Here is a 15,501-nt window from a genome sequence, read left to right as displayed (position 1 = left end):
ATTAGACGGATTCTTTGGCACGTCTGGTTTCATTTGCACCTAGTGTCCCTACTTAATACAACACTTAATACACCAATAAAGTGGTGGTAATAATTCTCCTCACAGCTAGTTTCAATAAGGAAAATTTAGCTCAATCCAGCTTTGAAACAGCTGAGAAGGAAAATGGAGGTTGTGTTTCTTTAGCACACAGAATATATCCTTACACTGCAACAACTGTGTCACTTAAAGAAACTAACATTTACAGTTAACAGTATGGCCTCCTCCTGTATTCGGAGTCTATATAAGTAGTGGAACTGGATGTCCTGGCTTGTGAAAACAGTTCCAGTGTGTTTTATTGAGCATAAATCCCACGGAAAGACTAAATTTACTCAATTTGGCTCTGGGAGTTGAAGAGGTTTAAGAGGCTCTGGGCCTGGAAATAAAGGAGACTGAAAGTGCTGTGAGAAACGCAGCTGTTCATGGCGCCAAATGCAGACTGGCAACAGTTTATAACTTAAATTAGTTTTGGCTGCAACAGCTGATTCTAAGAATGGAGAGACTAAAGGAGAACCAGAGAAGGAGCCAGGCGATCAATTTATACGCCAGAATGATTCTTTTCGCAGGAATAGAAGAGACTTATTAGAGCCTACATGTAAATGCAGTTGTGTTGCAGCGCACCAGTCTAACTGCAAAGTTGTTTTGAGCCGTCATGCGAAATTTGGGTTTTATTCTGATGTCTTCGTATCAGAAGTTGCCATCTAATGGGATCAAATTCATGAAGGGTTAGAGAATAAGAGGGTCAGTCACAGAAGCCATTACCATGTCCACACTCTGTGTTCTGGAGGGGGAGGGCTTGTGAGGGTTAAAGGGACAGAGGGGTTGTATTTTTATAAACCATGTGTTGCCCTGCACGCCTGACAGTGATATAGTAGAAAGACTCCCAAAGTAGAATTGGTGTGCCTTTCAAAGACAAAAGAAAGTGAAGCAGACTCCACCACAGAGCTCTAATTGGACATGAAGAGGAAAACACTGTCGATCTTAAACTGCAAAAAGGAATAATCAAGGAGACAAACAGGAGCACATAAACATGGATCTAAAGACGGAAAACGCCTCAAATGGCTTCACACCAGAGATCAACTTAGAGAAGTTACACAAGATGGCTGCAGAGGTGATACTGCTGGGAAAGTTCATCCTCAGACTCCTGAATGCTGCTCTGGTGTTTGTGACAAACGTACTGGCCAGGATTATAGGAAGTGGCCTGGTCAGACGGCATTTCCACCTCATCCTGTCTGCTTTGGTTCTGTTCGGTCCTGTGCTGAGTTTCTGGGTGTCAAAGTACAGCATCTTTGCCAACAGCAACCACTACCTGTACAGGTAGGCTAGTGTTTCTTTTGATACTTTCACAGTGTTTAAATAGCACCTTGAGCTGCTTTATAATTACAGATTATAAGAGCAGATGTAAGTGAAGGATCATTTTAATGTGCGTGCTCTGCCAACCTTTATCATTATTACAGCTTATGTGACTACAGCAGGGACAGATTATTAGAAAATGGGTCCTTGGGCACAGACATGTAAGAGGCCCCCCCACTCTGTCTACATAGGAATTAAATTCAGTCTACTTTAAGTTGTATTGTAGTCATTTTGTGTCTCTTTGTGGTCACTGTGCACTTATTCTTAGACTGTTTTCTAAGTGGTCATGTCATTTTACATCAATTTGTAGTTGTTTTGCATCTCTGTGATTGTTTTGGACCTATTTCAGTCATTTTATGGTGTGTTTGCATCTATTTATAATAATTTTGCGGTCTTTGTCGTCATTTTTTGTCTCTATGTGGTTGTTTTGTGTCTATTTTCAGTCACTCTTCATGATCAAATTGTGGGGTATTTTCAGCATTTTATGAATCAGGGAATCCATCCATGGACTACAGCCTTATTTGGTCTTGTATGACCAGTAGCTTGCTAGCTTATGCTTGCTAACGTTAGCTAACTTTGACTGACTCCTCTCCATAAATAAACATGTTTATCTATGGACTCCTTTCACTGCTCAGTTAAAATTCTATAATATTATTAGTATGTTTATGAATTGAAGTACAGGAGTAAGTTAATACATGAACTGAATTTACGTTTCCTTTTTTTTTGCAGGTTATTTAGTGTGCTTTGATCTTATATGACATGATGTGTGAAGCCATCCAAACTAATCTGGGTGGATTCAAAAAGATGAATGTTCATGTATTTACCCTCTGCTGTAGCAGATCTATTGCTGTCATGTAAAGTTCCAGTAGATCTGATTGGATGTTTTGTTTGTTTCATTAATGTACTGTGTCTTGACACTTTATACATAAACTTTTAAACTGATTTTCTTCTCTCTCACAGGAAGTTCCTTAAGTCCACTTGGGGTTGGACCTGCATCTTCACAGGTTCCTTCGTCCTTCTCCTCTCCCTCTCAGCTCGTCACTCCCCCGCTTTCCTCCTCCGCCACCTGTCTCGGATAGGGGTCGTGGGGTTACTCTGGTGGGGCTGTCAGCGTCTCCTCAACCTGCTGGAGGATGCAACAGGAACCTGTTATGAACCTATGACACCTGCACCGGATATCCAAGGCACCGCCTCCTTGGTACAGCCCCTGCTGCTCCTGCATGAAGACCAGACCAAGGCCTCCTGCCTCCGAGCCCACATGGTGTGGAGAGGTTACGAAGTGTCCCAGGACGTCCTCATCGTCTGCTTGTGTTGCCTGCTGCTTGTGGAGGAAATGTCAGTCTTTGGTCTTCACCTGGCTCAAACAAAGCCTCTGCAGAGGTCACCTGGTGCCCCTTTAAGGTTGATCTTTCTCCTGTGTGTGGCTCTACTTGCTGTTTGGATGTTCCTGCTGCTGTGTTTGCTTGCACACTTCCCCAAGTTCCCCTCCCAGCACCTGGGAGGAGCTCTGGGCTACCTGGGATGGAGAGGACTCTATCAGGGGTGGTACAGACTCCAACCAAGCTGGGGCTGTCCTGGTTTGCCGGGGGAGGGACTTTTGACAACCACGGACATAGACAAACAACCTCAGTAGTGTAAAACCCTCAATAGAGGATGTTTTGGGGATGTGGCTGTGACCTTGAAAGCTAAAACGACTCTTTATTAGGGTTGTGAGGAGAATCTAGGTATAATGTATCACCTGTAAAAACACCACTACAACTTTAAATTTCCATTCAGACAAAAGTATCGGAATCATGTTGCTTTATTTTGTAATCTGAACCAAAATGAATGAATGATAAGTAAAAGAAGACATTTTTTTTTGTCAGAGCAGGTGTATTGTTACTTGAGTGTCATACTACACTAGTCGTATCTTGTTAGAAAGCCAGTGCGTGTGCTGCAGTCTCAGTAAATGAGAGCCTTGCCGTCTCCTCTGGGCTTCTTAATCTTGTCATAGTTCTTGTTAATGATGTCAAACAGCACAGCCTGCAGAGAGAGAGATACAGAGAGAGACATCAGTGGAAATGTAGCGGGAGAAGATATAAGAAAGATCGACGGCTTGTGTTGGAGACAAGAAGTGCAGACGCAGTAATAAAAGGGAGAGAGAGACGCCCGGATCAAGAGCTGTAATCGTGTCAAACAGCTCCTTTCATCATCACCTGTACCGCCTTGTTCATTAACAGCATCAAACACGGGAGAACAATAGCCAGAGCAAGGACACAAACAATGATTAATGGATAGAGATGGAGCTCCGATCAATTTAACACAAGCACAGCAATTAGTTTAATTACCCTCCTATTAAGAAGGAATGGATTCCATTTAGCCGCCGTCCCTGCTGCTAGGACACGACTGGAATATTTTAAAGATGCGTGGGTAGTTGTATTCAAAGTGCAGTGCGTGATGACAACAGATGGTGTATTAAGTTTGGTGCAGATGATTTACAATATTTAGATGACATGTACACAGACCGTCAAATTGTCCTTATCAGTAGTTAACAGTTTTTATACCATTTTTCTACACAAATGCAACCTTTTTAGAGAGCAGCCCAACCGTGAACAACAGGGCGTAGGTGTCTTACATATGTGTTGCAGATGTCCAGGACCACGAGGCGGAGCTCACAGTATTGATATTGGTCCAGCTCATGGACCAGCTGTCTGTAGTCTCCCTGCAGCAGAAAGCACATGACACAGTTTATATGCAAAAAACATACAAGGCACGGCACATGCAGCGTGTACCCAATTCACGCAGAGCAGGACGTCGTCATCAAAAGTTGTTGTTTAATACACAAATAAAGTATTCAGTGTGTGTGCAGGTGGCACACAATGAACATCCATATCTTTTATCTTTATTTATTCTGTCACTTGCCCGTGTGACCATTAATACACAGAAACACACACAGAACCAACCTGACAACAAGTACCTTCCATAGCAACGGGCTATTATATTTATATTATTATATTCTATCTTTCAATGTTACAGTTATACGGCTGAAAATTACAACATAAAGAAATGAGACATATCACATATTTCCTCAATGGAAATCATGCCAGTTGTCTACCAAGATGTGATTGTTGTTGTTAGCGCGTTGTTAGTGATTCGGTCAAGAACAGGCCGTAGAATGTCGTAATTGACCGATCCAAAGAGATACTGACCACGTGGGTTTGTTTGGAGGCCTTGGCCACAGCGTCGCCTCTCTCGCTGTAATATCTGACAAACACAAGAAACAGAAGTTAATTGTCAATAACCTAAAACAGCCGTACTGCCTCATCATCTTGAACCACAGTGAGTGTCCAAATATCTGTTTGAATGTTGATATCTAAGAAACCCTCAGTACTGTTGACTAACCCAAAGTACTGTTGAGCTAAATGCTCAACAGTACTTTGGGTTACATTGTGTTACATTGTTTACAATATGAAGTCACTAAACAAGTTCAGTAATGTCTGTTACACAGTAATATTTAGTTTGCTAATATTAGCCAACATAAGCGACAGCTAATTCTCCAGAACCAAAACCTCTGAGTATTTTGAATTGAGCAACGATGTGCTTTATTGCTTGTGAATTAAACTTTTCGAAAGGGGAAGATTGTATTATTTCTTTTCTCATAAGTGATATACAGTAGTTTTGCTTTAAAATAGATGGTTTCTTGCATATCACAGAGTGCACTGATGAAAAGGAGATGTAAATAATGTTTGAAAGTACATTCTTGAGAAGTTTGAAAGACCCCAACTCTTAAGAAAAGGTGTATTCAGTTATTATGATGACTTCTATCTCTCATGAGTGGCTGACAGCTCTCTGACACTTGTGTTTTGTTGCATCTATTTAAATTGAAGCAATAACACCTTTATGATGCTGATAAATGTTTATAATAAGCATGACTGTGCCAAACCGCAAACCAAAAAGTGTTATAACCATCCAAAACAACATGTGGATGTGATTGCATTGATAAAAGATATGATGTGCGACTGCATCTTTTGTTTATCATTCAAATAAAAAACCAACGTTAGCAGCACCGGTGTGGGCTCTTACTTTGAAATCTGTGTTTGAAACCCCTCGATCTTGGTGCGTGTGTTGGTCAGCAGCTCGAACACTTTCTCCTGTTGGACAAACAAAGAATCAAACAGAACATGAACATAAATGTCTACACATCTGATCAAGACCCAGAACAAGAATCCTTCTACCGTTTTACCAAAATCAGCATCGGTTACCGACCTGTACAGCCACTCCAAAGTTGTTTCCATCTTCAATTTTGGGAATTTGGAGTTGCACCCACATTGACACCTGCCGGGGAAATCTGAATGTATTAACATCTAGTGCGATGTGAGTTTGTAGTCGCATTCACAGTTAAAGTACAGCTCCATTTAAAACACAATCAAATGAGAGAAGAGGTCATTTTAACTATTTATGAAACCTTTGTTGGCATGTGAGCTCCTGCCTTTGTTACATAAAATCATATGCACTCAAAAGCAAATTCCTTAAATCCTAAAGAAGACGCCCCGATCCGACAGAGCATCGCCAATTGTGTCTTTTTGTCATTCTTGCAACTAGGCGACCACCAAACCACCCATCCTCAGTAAAGGTAAATGACCGTTGGCGCTTTTCTGATCTGAGCTGAACCTTTTTCAACTCGAGGCATTCGGGGCTCTCCTGCATGAATGTAAGGCGCAAAAACGAGGCGCTACGCAACGCAAAACGAGTGAGGGATCGAAAAGAAAGTAAACACATCAATCTCATTGAAGAGGTTAGTACTGTCGCCTCACAGCAAGAGGGTTGCTAGTTCGAATCCCGGCTGGGGCCCTTCTGTGTGGAGTTTGCATGTTCTCCATGTGTCTGCGTGGGTTCTCCGCCTTCCTCCCACAGTCCAAAGTCCACAGTCCAAACGGGGAGGAGGTTAATTGATGACTAAATTGCCCGTAGGTGTGAGTGTGAATGGTTGTCTGTCTCTGTTGTCTCTATGTGCACTTTGATAGACTGGCGTTCTATCCAGGGTGTACTACGCCTCACGCCTCCCCCCCGTGACCCCGATAGAGACAAGCGGTTGGAGATGGATGGATAAACACGCTCTGTCTTATCGGGGCCTCCCACTGACTGATTTCTTGGTATGAAATGAAGCCATGAGAGTGATTAAGAGGCTGACCGTGTTGAGCTTCTCCTTCAGTGTCTGGATCTGAGGCTTGACCTCCTGCAGGAGACTCTCCACTCGCTCGTTGCTGCAGATGGGACCACACGGAGGCCCTGGTGGACAAAACATCCTCAAACATTGCTTCACTTCGCTGTATCATACTATTATGGTTCAGTTGGGCTTCAACCGAGCTGTTCTTTTAATTTTTGGAACAATGCAAACGTAAAAAGTCAAAAGCTTATCTGGCTTTGTTTTCTCATTACTTACAGACTTTTTTATACACCAGACTCCATTCATATTTTCTTTAAAAACAAAAATAAACAGGGATACGTTGATTTATCACTTGGCATCATAATCATTTTTACCTGAATCTTCATCCTCTTTATCGCTGTCCTTGTCTTTCTTCTCCTTCCCCTCCTTCCCCTCCTTCGCCTCCTTCTGCAGGATGAGAACAGAACGCAGCAGGTCAAAAAGTTTTCACCACCTATTAATCTCTTAGACAGCTCTCCCACATGCTTTCTTTTCCCTGTGGCTGCTTAAATGAACATGTCAAATGTTGGATTTTTTTCTTTTTCAACATAAGGAATGTAACCTAGTTCCAGCAGCCCCGGCTCCTTGCACACAGCCTCTGAATGCACTCCAACAGCCCCAAGTTCATTCCCCAGAGTTGCTGCATGGTCCCATTCCCAAATATCTCAACCCATTTTTCCCCAAATAAAACTACTGAAACTGGCAGCGTCGCGCTTTTTCCTCCTCTAAATCCATGTGTGCAATATGACAGCAACTGCTTAAACAGAGGGGGACATCTGTATAAAGAAGGGATACGATAAAGATTGATTCTTTCATCTCTTGTGCGGCAAAGAGCACCTGAAGGATACTTTGACTACTCTAATATAAAATAACCTGAATATGATTTAATGCCAAATAAAAACGCACAATGAGGTTCATTTACATTTTTTTGACACCCACTCACTGCCAAGTCGTGAAGCAGTCCCTGAAAATTACACAGTGATTGGTTGCCATGGTAACAAAGGACTCTCCGTGTCTTGATATGAGATTAAACGCCAAATATAGCTTGGCTGAGGATCCCAGCTGAGGGGTCCTGAAGGAATTCAATGGTTAGGAAAATAAAATACTTAACAAAGACTCCTTGTTATGAAGCCTATTACATGCATATAATATGGCACAACCCTCGTAAACCCACTGAAGTGTCCTTAATTTACCAAGTGCCTTTAAAATAAAGCTAGTGGCGATTACTGTACTCGAACAAAGAAATGTCTTAGCTCTCAAATACTTAAGAGATACTTTAACCATTTTAATCCAGGTCTGTGTCATGGCCACGGAGAGCGGACAAACACCGTTCATCTGAACACAATGCTGTGACACAGACCTGGATAAAAATGGTTAAAGTATCTCTTTGGACTTCTTCCAACCATTATTGGCGTTACATACATGACATGTAGTGTGGGGCCTACCTCCTCTTTCTTCTTGCGTTTGGCCTCCTCTTTAGCTGGGTCTGGTATCGGGATGTCCAGCGGAGCCTTCAGAGAAGCCAGGTCGTCACAGCTGAAAGATGTCTGACAGGAAACATAAATGGCCTGTTATGTCCGACAGCTTTTCAGGGACATTTTACTCTCAAACAGCTGATAATTGGATGTAATGCATGTTCTCCCCGTGTCTGCGTGGGTTTTCTCCAGTTTCCTCCCACAATCCAAAAGATGTGCATGTGTTAGGTTCATTGATGACTCTAAAAAAATTGCCCATAGGTGTAAATGGTCGTTTGTTTCTGTGTGCCCTGTGATAGACTGGCGTCCTGTCAGCTGGGATCGGCTAAATTTAAATTGGGAAAGTTCGTACAACCAGAAAACGTTTTTGTATTTCTGTCTGTGGAGTAAAATGATGGAATAGGTTGAAAGAAGAGTCCAAACATAAAATGATTTAAAAAGAGGTTAAAGGAAATGATTCTTGCAGGATACAGGGATGAGGGTGTTTGATGAGCACTGGGTGTTAATTGTTTATTTAGTTTGTTCTTTATTGTAATGGTAAATGGACGTGTACTTATATAGCACCTTTCTAGTCTTCTGACTACTCAAGGCGCTCTCACAGTATTTGTCACGTTCACCCATTCACACAGACATTCACACTGATGGCGGTGAACATCTACATACCATCTAATCTAACCATTCACACCACAGTCACACACCCATGCGCAGCACGGGGAGCAATTCGGGGTTCAGTGTCTTGCCCAAGGACACTTCGACATGTGTATATTTATATTTAATAAGTAATAATAAATAAAAGTGTTAATAGTTATCATTAATAAGGAAGCTTAATATAAATGAGTGATGGGATTAGATAAATGCAAACTTATTCCCACTCCTTTTTGAACATGCTTTTCTTTTCAGCAAATGTTTCTCATTCATGTGTTAATTACGCTATTACGTTATTTCCTGCAACCATTTCTTTCTTTTTTTTACATGTTCAAGATAAAAAGATTGCCATCCAAACTGTACAGAGGTCCTGTCGGCACAGTTTCAGATGTGTTCAGTGGTTGGATACTTTCACAGTAATTATAAAGCACCTCCACCTGCTTTATAATTAAAAAAAGACACTTTTTACAATATGGGACCCCAGTGTGACAGACTGATACCTTCAACAGCATCTGCAGCTCTTCAATCTTCTGAGGGAAAAACTTGGTAACCAGCTCTTCCGCCTGTTATTAAAAGAAAAGTTTAGTTTAAATAGTTTGTTTCAAATATGTGAAAAAACAAAATGATCATCCATTAATGGGCAGTCATAAAGAAAAGGAGAAAAATAAATGTACAATAACAAAGTTTAACAAAGTAAACTGAAAAAATATAAATTCTGTTTACATATCTGAAAAGAAGTGGGAAGAAGTATAAACTTATTTAGTTGACATGTACACACACATAAATACATACACACCTCTTTAGTTGTTTGTAGTTTAGTACTTTTTAATACATATTACTGAAATATTTTGCCTTTTATCTATACAGTAATAATAACAATAATAATAACTTCCATTTGTCATTCTTTAATTATCCTGGTTCCATATCTAACAAAGCATAATTCTGTTACACAGATATTTATCTTGATAAAATATTATATTATTCTTTATATTATTATAATATACAACATACACACACATAATGAAGATGACACAGAGTACAATATACCCTAACCCTATATAAACATACATACACACGGGCATACACACACACACACATACTCATATATACACATACATACATATACATTCATATACATACATACACATAAATACATACACACACATAAATATATACACACACAGGAGTCTGGACTTTAAATTGTGAGTTTCCTGTTAATGCTTCTCTCTCTGGGAGAGGGGGTCACTCACACACACACACACACACACACACACACACACACACACACACACACACACACACACACACACACACACACACACACACACACACAGTGACTTATTGTGTAAGTCATTCTGTAACACTGTTCATATCAATGTGACAAACATAAAATGCAGTGGACATTCTTAACCCCGTCATGATAAATTACCTCCTTGGTGAGGCTTTGGCAGAACTCATCCACCTGCAACGAGATGAAATGATTTAGTAGATCATTTGACACTGAAACAGCTCCTGTTCACAGGTCGTTTTACAGCTGATAGCTACCTGCTCCCCTCACATGACCCCTGCTGTCTTTATCTAAACACACATTTATCTGAACACATCAACAAGAGCCTAAAAGTGGGTCAAAACGCGGCTACATAGCACCTTTAAACCAAGCTAGCAGACATTCGTGCTAACCTGTTTCCTGGAGTCGAGACGAATATCCAGAAAAGCCATTTCGTCTCTGGGGAAGAAATGTTACGTGATAAACTTTATAAAAGCTTTAAAACTTCAACAAAGCTGCGAGGAAACAATAATAAACTCTATATTTGTGTGAAATGCAACACCGTGCACGCCACGGTACGATACTCACAGTTACGCAGCATAAAAAGCGAAAATGAAAGTATGCATGGACAATTCCGTACTTTCCCCCGATTCAAATAATCAGACGATCCCGTTGCATTGTGGGAGTTGTAGTTTCTTTTAAAGGGGCGATTTTAGCATTTTATTTCCTGTAAAAAGAACCACTGCTGAGAGATTATCTGTGCAGTCTTTAGGTATTAAAAAGTGGAAGTAGAGTTGTTTTTAGAAATTAAAAAAGCATTATCTATAATAATTCAATATCTAATACAGTTGTTGTTATGTGTATCTTTAATAATTATTAGATTTTAGTGTTTAGTGTACACCACAGGCGTGCAATCGTGGCCCAATTGTTGAAAAACTTGGGCAAAAGGGCTCTCTAGGAACCAAAACGCATGCTAAAGGGCTCTCTAGGAGCCAAATGTGTGCTAAAGGGCTCTCTAGGAGCCAAAACGTGTGCTAAAGGGCTCTCTATATCAAAATGTGTGCTAAAGTGCCCCTCTTGGGGGCCAAAACATGTGCTAAAGTGCCCTCTATAGGAGCCAGAACATGTGTTAAAGTGTCCTCTAGAAGCCAAAACATGTGCTAAAGTGCCCTTGAAGAGCCAAAATGCGTCAAAAAGTGTCCTCTTGGGGGCCAAAACGCATGCTAAACTGCCCTCTAGAAGCAAAATGTGTGCTAAAGTGCCCTCTAGGAGCCAAAACATGTGCTAAAGTGCCCTCATGGCAGCCAAAATGCGTGCAATAGTGCTCTAGAAGCAAAAACACGTGCTAAAGTGCCCTCAAGGCAGCTTAAACGTGTGCTAAAGTGCCCTCTAGGAACCAAAACACATGCTAAAGTGCTCTCTAGGAGCCAAAACACGTGCTAAAGTGCTCTCTTCAGTGGCGAGGAGACACTTTATGTGCCTTTTTTTTCCTTTTCGCCCATGCCCTTCAAAGTCTGTGTACGCCACTGGTGTACACACTAAACTATAACATGTAATTCTTGGGTCTCATAACCCTCAGCAAGAACATTGGATACTGTGTTTTAAAACACATAACATATATATTTATATATGTGTACATATAAATATATTTATACACACACACATGAAAGAAAAAAATCAAATTAATGAAACATAAATACATTTTGATGTCTTCCTGGTTTCCATCTATGAATGATTAGCTGATTAACACCAGCTGTGCAGGAGCAACAACATATAAAACCAACAGTAGTTTACAGATTAAGAAAGATAGCTTTATATGATAGTATCATATAATATATGACACTATCATATAAAGCCCCTTTCTATAAGAAATCACATGAATTGCAATGGTTTTTATGAACATTTTGTAACATTTTGTGAGCAGACAATGTTAGACTCATTCATTCAGTTCTGACTCTGTCCACTGGGTGGTGCTGTTGCTCTAAGGGGAGTAAATCAAAGTGCTCTGTAGCAAACTACACAAACTAGATCATGACTGACAGCACCAGAGTAAATATGTGAAGATATGTCATTTGTTAACAAAAACCAGAAACAAATTAGTATAATCTAGTGTATGAACCAGTTAGCATCACAATGACCCAAATATTATTTTGTAAGACATGTTAAAGATGATTCACCTGTTAAAGTATAAAGCACAACATGGATAGTTATATAAAGTCAAATCACTGCTCTTTGCAATGAAACATCCCCAGCAGCTGGACGGCACCACTTTAATATCTCCGTATTGATCACTTAACATGAGGCCAAAGTGTGTCTGCTGTTGTGTGCGCTCTTTCATCAGGAGCTGTGTGGACAGAGCCTGGGGTCACAACAAATACAGGATCCTGAGGGGACAGAAAAGACGTCAGAGTCGCCCACTGTAAACACAGGCCAGGTCATCTGCACTGTTTCATGCCTTCATTATGCCAGCGTACTCTGTGCTGCACCGGATTCAGACTTCACAGGTGACGCCATCGTGTCTAATCACATCAGGAGATGAGCAGAGTCTCCTTTGGTTTCCTTTTAGAGACTGCCGCATAAATCTCTGTATCTGGCCGAACATCAGACTGTGTACTATCATAAAATGAGACGCAATCATCGCACATGAGGTATTATTTGAAGTTGGATCCAAAGTGCAAAGGGTGAACTTGTTTACAGTACCGCCACCGTTGGTTAGTGATTCTTTGATTTGATTGAGTAGGTGATTACAAGTCAGCGTAGTGGGGGAAATACTGCAGTGGTCGTGAATGTGAACAAAAGTGGGGCAGGGGGAGAAGGAAAGAGGTAGAGAGGGACCACCTAGGATTTTTGAACATGTCAGTTAATGATCTCTTTGTACAGAGTTCATACAGGACTTCAACATCCACCCTCAACTGTTAAACACTGACCAAATAACTCAATGCATTGTGACCGCTTGTACGATTTCATATCTAAATGTTCCCATGCGCTGCACATGTGAACACCATCTCAATGTACAGTTCATCTATCATCTTTCGTATTAATTTTTATGTATTTTGTATGTATTTTTCATTCTTCGTGGGTCAAAAACTAGTGCAAGTTGTTTAAAATCTGCTAATAAATGAATGTAATATGTAAAGTTCACGTGCTGCTATTTCATCTTTTCTGAAACACAGCAAATAAAAATTCATATTCCTCATTAAAGGCCCCATATTATAAAAAGTGAGGTTTTTTTTATTACAGGTTTATCTGCTATAGAAATACTGTGAAAGTATCAAAACCTTCACAACACTATTGCTGTAGTATTGTTTGATTGTTACTATAGCAGGTAGATCATCTATGTTGTGTCACTTACCATTGTGTCTTGCCACTTTACTAATTGTGTCTTGTCTTTGTCTTGTCTAGTCTACGCGTGGGATAGTGAGAAACACAATTTTGTTTCCCTGTATGTCTTGTTCGTGAAATATTGACAATAAAGCTGACTTTGACATTTTGACTTTGAAAACACTCAATCCACAGAGAAATGCACACAGCCTGTATTCAGAAACGGTGTCAGGACTGTTTTTGTGCAAATGCAAAAGACCCAGAAACGCTGACCAATCAGAGCAGACTGGACTTTTCCATGAGGGGGTCTTAAAGAGACAGGTCCTAAAACAGAGGGTTTCAGACAGAGGGTGAATCCAGGTATATTCAGACAGACGGTGTGAGAAAAATAGATGTGTTTTTGACCATTAAAGCATGTAAACGTGTTCTAGTAGAGACCCAAAAAGTTTGAACCTGAAAATGACGACAATGTGGGACCTATAAAACCTATAAACCCACAGTCCAGCTCGTTACAACTACAACTTACATTGCAAGGTAATAAAGATAATATGACTTTCGGAAACAGCTGATAGAAAAAAATAATAGTGTGCAACATTGGGTAAAGAAACGAAACTTCAAAGACACAAACAGTCAGCATTTGATAGTGGTTGTAAAAGTACTTGAGACTTACTCTGTTATAATTACCTGGTACCTCACAGTATGGGGTACTGTATGGTCCAACACCTTATAAATAAAACCATATACAGTTGCTTGATTAATCAGTAGATCATTGGGAAATAACAAATTTTGAGTTCAGCCTTTCACCTTATTTTTCCAGAAATCTGTAGGCTTTGTATTTCTCTGGCACCAGAGGATACCTAAAACTGATCAACACATCACTGACATATTCCCCACTTTATATTTAGTTATTGTATCACACTGCATAAAGTCAATTATATCCAAATAAAAGCACCCAATGACCTCATTAAAACCATGTGATTAATTGATTAAAGCCGCTTTTAATGGTTTCTTTTAAGTTTTTGCCCTTTGCTGCTTTCTGAATGTTCCCTTTCATAATCATGGGCTGCAGTTGTGGCTGTACAGCACATATGCATTCATTCACTGAGTATATGCGTGTGTGTGTGTGTGTGTGTGTGTGTGTGTGTGTGTGTGTGTGTGTGTGTGTGTGTGTGTTTGTGTGTGTGTTCTCCATGTGCTTTGGGAGTCTCTGTGGTTGGTTGCTGACTCTGCAGGCCCTATCAGGGAACATGAGACACGAGGGCTGAAGTTTAATGTTGTATCTCATTTTATCTTGTATACAGATTTCTCTGTCCACGCCCTTCCCATTTTACTCCAACTCACGCTTACAGCACGTATCTGTGTGTGTGTGTGTGTGTATGAGACCCCCTCCCCCAGCTCCCAGAGAGAGAAGCATTAACAGGAAACTCACAATTTAAAGTCCGGACTCCTTGTCCTGGTGGTAAAAAGTGTGAATATCCTGCTGGTTCATAACGGTTTCACTCATACAGCAGGATAATCAATGTTGTAAAAGTGATAAATACAATATTCTCAGAGAGGATTTACTATAAACACTCTGTAGGGCAACTTCACGGCCCCTAATGGCAGAAAGAGAGAACTGCTTGAAATTTGAGCTCCAGGACTCAAAACATTGTGTAACATGACGTCCAAAAACACAAAGTCCTGGATTCACGTTTCTTTTGGCGGTGAAGGAAGGCGAGATTTTCAGCTCTTTGCTTAAAGAAGAGCCAGTTTTATGTTGATTTTCTGGTTGGAGCCTCCAAGCCAGTACTACCAGACTGGCAAACAGCTTCAGCTTCACACTCCAGGCTGTAAGGAAGCTCAACACCCTCCCCTCTCTCTCCCTCCTCTCCCCTCTGCCCCCAAGAACTCATATTGTACAGTTTGTCCGGTACATTGCACCCTTTCATCTCCGGTTTTTCTATTTCTTTGCACTTTTCAGTTTTTTTGTGTTTTCTATTTCTCTTGCACTATTTAGAATTTAGCAATGATTTATTTATTGTATATATATATTTTCGATTCCTCTGTATGTCTGGCACATATTGCAGATATTGACAACAAAGCTGACTTTGACTTTGCTTCTTTAAAAATGCCTTTTGCTGTCGTATCCACTAGCGCTAAAATGATTATTCAATGAATCGTGATATTTAATATTCACGCTTCCAGGTTTTGCCTGACTGCTTTTTCACACAGTCAAGAAA

General features: G+C 40.5%; 2 protein-coding genes across 2 annotated transcripts; one reads left to right on the top strand and one right to left on the bottom strand.

Annotated features, from left to right (window-relative positions):
* The first annotated feature begins 945 nt into the window (after positions 1-945).
* Positions 946-3,064, top strand: fitm1 (fat storage inducing transmembrane protein 1). The gene is made up of 2 exons (XM_083936298.1): positions 946-1,353; positions 2,350-3,064. The coding sequence occupies exons 1-2, from the start codon at positions 1,067-1,069 to the stop codon at positions 3,020-3,022; spliced, it is 960 nt and encodes a 319-aa protein (XP_083792424.1). The 5' UTR covers positions 946-1,066; the 3' UTR covers positions 3,023-3,064.
* Positions 3,065-3,174: 110 nt separating this feature from the next.
* On the bottom strand, positions 3,175-10,610 carry psme1 (proteasome activator subunit 1). The gene is made up of 12 exons (XM_083936299.1): positions 10,550-10,610; positions 10,375-10,420; positions 10,124-10,156; positions 9,195-9,257; positions 8,020-8,121; positions 6,910-6,982; positions 6,560-6,657; positions 5,635-5,703; positions 5,452-5,519; positions 4,578-4,632; positions 4,004-4,090; positions 3,175-3,411 (listed from the first exon to the last, which is right to left on the bottom strand). Exons 2-12 carry the CDS (start codon positions 10,411-10,413, stop codon positions 3,331-3,333), a joined length of 768 nt encoding a protein of 255 aa, XP_083792425.1. The 5' UTR covers positions 10,414-10,420; positions 10,550-10,610; the 3' UTR covers positions 3,175-3,330.
* Between the last annotated feature and the right edge of the window lie 4,891 nt (positions 10,611-15,501).

Source organism: Echiichthys vipera, assembly GCF_963691815.1.
Source record: "Echiichthys vipera genome assembly, chromosome: 21".
NCBI lineage: Eukaryota > Metazoa > Chordata > Actinopteri > Perciformes > Trachinidae > Echiichthys > Echiichthys vipera.
Note: the sequence above shows the minus strand (reverse complement) of the source record. Positions and strands in the feature narration are given on the sequence as shown.